This window comes from Hydractinia symbiolongicarpus, chromosome 12 (assembly GCF_029227915.1).
Source record: "Hydractinia symbiolongicarpus strain clone_291-10 chromosome 12, HSymV2.1, whole genome shotgun sequence".
In the NCBI taxonomy this organism is placed as follows: domain Eukaryota; kingdom Metazoa; phylum Cnidaria; class Hydrozoa; order Anthoathecata; family Hydractiniidae; genus Hydractinia; species Hydractinia symbiolongicarpus.
Genome location: NC_079886.1, coordinates 7,972,233 through 7,976,267, shown reverse-complemented (window position 1 = coordinate 7,976,267; position 4,035 = coordinate 7,972,233). Strand labels below are relative to the sequence as shown.

General features: G+C 35.4%; 1 protein-coding gene across 1 annotated transcript; it reads left to right on the top strand.

Annotated features, from left to right (window-relative positions):
- The first annotated feature begins 521 nt into the window (after positions 1–521).
- Positions 522–3,012, top strand: LOC130621212 (melanopsin-like). Its single transcript, XM_057436526.1, has 2 exons — positions 522–1,591; positions 2,817–3,012. The coding sequence occupies exons 1-2, from the start codon at positions 522–524 to the stop codon at positions 3,010–3,012; spliced, it is 1,266 nt and encodes a 421-aa protein (XP_057292509.1).
- Positions 3,013–4,035: the final 1,023 nt, after the last annotated feature.

The window sequence follows — 4,035 nt, the reverse complement described above, 5'->3', positions numbered from 1 at the left end:
TTATTTCAACTGGGTCAAGAGTCCTAACACACAATAAGTTCTGTTTACATCTGTAAATGTAAAAAAACAAGTAAAAGAAATGTCTTTCTTTACACGTGATTTCGAAATTATGACTTTTTAAAATGTAAACATTGCGAGAATTTTAGATATGTATTTATATACCTAATCAGTTAAATATTTATTTATGTAAGTCTATAAGTTTCGTAAAAGCCATATATAAGGTTTTCCAGTGCTATTTTAACCATAAAAACAGTATGCTTTAACATCCTACGCAAAGATTGATAAATAGATATCATATCAGCAGTTTTTAGAAGTACATGTTTATGTTGGGGTTATCTAACAAAAAGGAATTTCCCAGAGAAATCGATCGTTAGTTTTGCTTAGACATGCTAGACATTTAAGATCATCTTTCATTTGGACAGATCTTTTTAATATGTGAAGTCTTAGCGTGATTGTGTTCATTCTTAAGAAACCAAACAGCATATTAACATAAAACGACTCAAGAAAAGATGATGAAAAACATGACTGAAGAGGTCGTACCTAAAGCAAGCGCTTACGGTAACGGTATTGTATCCTTCTTCCTTGTTTTAATAGTGATTTTTGGTAACTTAAGTATCATTGTCATCTACGTGAAATTTAAGAAAGTAAGAGACATGAACAACACTGCCGTAACATTACTATCGTTTGGCGACTTTTTACGAGGAACCATTGTCATGCCAACGAAGATTTTCAACCAATTAACGCTTGCTAACTCACTAGCTGAACCATTGTGTCAGTTGACAGCACTCACAAGCGCGTTTTCGTTTGTTTTTAACCCTATGGTACTTGCAATGATAGCAATTATTCGTTATTGTAAAATTTCTCCGAACGTTAGTCGAACGTTTCTAATCACGGAGAGGCGTTTTAACATAGCTTGTTTCATAATCTTTATGATATCTATCGCCTTTGCTTGTTTACCTACATGGGGCGTTGGTATTTATGATTATAGCATTTACCATGGCGTATGTTTCACCGACTGGAGTCCAGAGAATCGTGTGTTTCGTACAATATTTTATAGCATCGTGGTTGGCTTAGCTTTTCCAATTCTTACTACGTGTTATACCTTGTTGTTCGTTGAGCTAAGAAGACACAAGAACAACGTGTTGTCGAGTTACAACGTGAATGGCAGTCAAAGTGAGAACTCCTTCACAGGTGTGGAAATACCAAGAAAGCACACTGTCACGTTTAGGAAAAGTGAATCAGGAGAACATCAAAGAGTGAGAACTGTATCTAATCTCAGCATCGAAGTAAACATTCAGAACGAAATACAAAGTCCAATCAAAGATGGTAGCATTTCTAAAAATGGTCCCACTGTTATAACAACCAATGAGATTGCTGTTATAGTTACATCAGAGACGACCGTGTGCGACGCATATGATCACAATCGGTTAAATATGCAGAGACAAAGGGTAGCCAAACATTTATCCAAACAGGAATACCAAGTCACAAAATTAATGATAATGATTTTCATAGCATATTGCGTATGTTGGATCCCTGCTGCTGTTGTTAATATCGCAGCTTTAGTCAACGTTAAAAACGTTCCAGTTCATTGGTATTATATTATAGTCACCATGGTTGAATTGAAAAGTGCCCTAAATCCATTAATATACGGGCTTGGTAATCGGAAATACCGAAAAGCTTTTAAACAGTTAAGTAAAAGCTTGTATAACTTTCTCTGCTTTTAAAATCGTAATAATCCTGTCAATGAAATTCATCAACTACATCGAGGTTTAACTTATGTTGTTATCCTGGAGAGCAATTTTCCGTTTTAATGAATTTAATATGCTATTTATTGACTGTTCCGTAATAGCAGCTTAAGGTCTATAAGAGCCTGGGGATAGGGATGGAGATTTGAGTTCATTTCTAGTTAGAGGGGAAAGTTTTGTAATGTTGTTAAACTTTTCCATACTAAAGCTTTTGAGCAACTTTTGTTTGTTGTTATCTATCTCCAATCCAGAACCCGTTGTCTCTTTCAGTAAATCTGCCGGTAAACTGTCAGCGTAGCGCCGCTGAGAGACAAAAAGTCCTGGGAACTAGTTAGTTAAAAGGCTCGAAAATTAAGAACAGTCAGTCGCAGGTCAGTTTTTTCCAAAAAAACCGTGTGCTTTAAATACTAAGTTCTTTATTTTGGAGTTTTTGTTCGTTTTTAATTGTTCCACTTGTTTCTTTGTTCTAATTTTTTTCAGAAAAAAGAGTGTTAAGAGCAGAACAGCGAATAAAAACACCTTTTTTCGATTACAGACCTCTCCAGTTACTAACTACTAATGTAAACTTATTTATAAAATACGAAATCAGAAGTGTAAATATTATTTTTTAAACTTTCCAAAAAATTTATAGCTTAGTTTCCATTATTTGTGTAAACTCAAAAGCAGACCACCTAATAACCTCGCTACTAGGGCTTGCAGGTCTTTTTTTTGTATTAAAACAAAACCTAAACGGCTAACAAGAGCTGGGGACGAGGTTGGACGCTTAGTGTAGTTTTTGCTAACCACAATGGAAAAAGAAAAAAACAAAGGTTGTTTTTGACACAGATGGCTTAGTTGTAATTCTAAGCGTATGGACAAGTTATTCAACTGTACGCCATATCACGTAAATGTGTTGTGTTGGGTGTGTTTTTCTTCAGAAAGAAATGGAAATGTATATTACGTACCACAGCCATAGTTCAAAACAACCTAAAGCTAAATTCACATTAAAAACGCAGCTTTTCTGCGGCAATCGCCTCGCTGCGTAATCTCTTTATTTTTACTTTTTTTCTCGTTAAATTTTAAAATTCGTAGCTTTACTTTGTATAAAATAAAAAAAAGACGTGATCTCAGAATAATACTAACAGCACGCAACAACGCAAAACAGAACAGCAAAACAGAAGTGGGTATACGTCATCTTGCGGCTGCAAACAAAGACACCGCACCGCAGGCCGCTTTTCATACAGCAGCATTTTTTTACCGTTTTGGGGATTTTTATCTTACGAGTTGACTTTTCCCTTTATTTTAACTATAACTATGTTACATTACCGCCAGAGGCACAGCATTGCTCTAACTTTGTTGCCTGGCACACAAGCCGATTAACAGTCAATGGATAGCACCAAATGAGCTGACAACACTACTTATAAGTGTGCTGGAGTGGGGACTTCAAATTGAAACCTTATGATTACAAGCTGAATGCTGTACAACCACACCAACTACGTGGACCACATTTTTCAGCGAGAATTTAACTTAAAAGGGGCCTCTATAAATAAAACATTTTCCTTGTATATTTTACCAAGACGAATGATCTAATTCCGATTTATTCTCATAGTCACTATTTAAATCGTCTCTTTAGCAAAAGGTTTGTCACTTTCATCTGCGACGCTAATAAATAATTTTATGACTCGATGACGACACAGTATTTTACCGTATTTAGAGTCCATATGCCATATTTTCTCTCTTACTTCGTTTCGAACTAACAAAACCTAATAGTAACTTAAATTTCCTGTCTAAACTTAAAATAAATCTTGATGCCACGTAGAATACTGCTGACATGGTAGATTCCCAACGCCCTTCATAAGAAGATGAACATGTCTCAACACAAAATTTACATTACGTGGTATGACTCATCGATCGAAATTAAGATTATATGGGTAGTGGCTGCGTACTTACCGTTTTTGTTTACATAAAAACAAGTTAATAAAGAAACAAAGTGAATTAAATGTGTCTACCAGGTACTCCTTTTTTCATTTACATTTATTCTAGTCATTAGCAAAGATGACAATGTTTGCAAAATTCTGTATATGCACATAATATGCGTGGAAGTGGGGGGGGGGGGGGGGGAGGTGACTTGACTTAGTAGGAGTAGGACCAATGGGGCGGGGAGGATTGTGGACAAGTAGGGAAAATTGGATAATCACCATCCTCTTCTTCAAGAATAAAGTCTTTTCCACCTATTTTATATTAAGATTTGATTGCATTAAATGCGACGGTCTGTAGTTTTTATTTACCATATTAATTTAAAAAAAAGAAG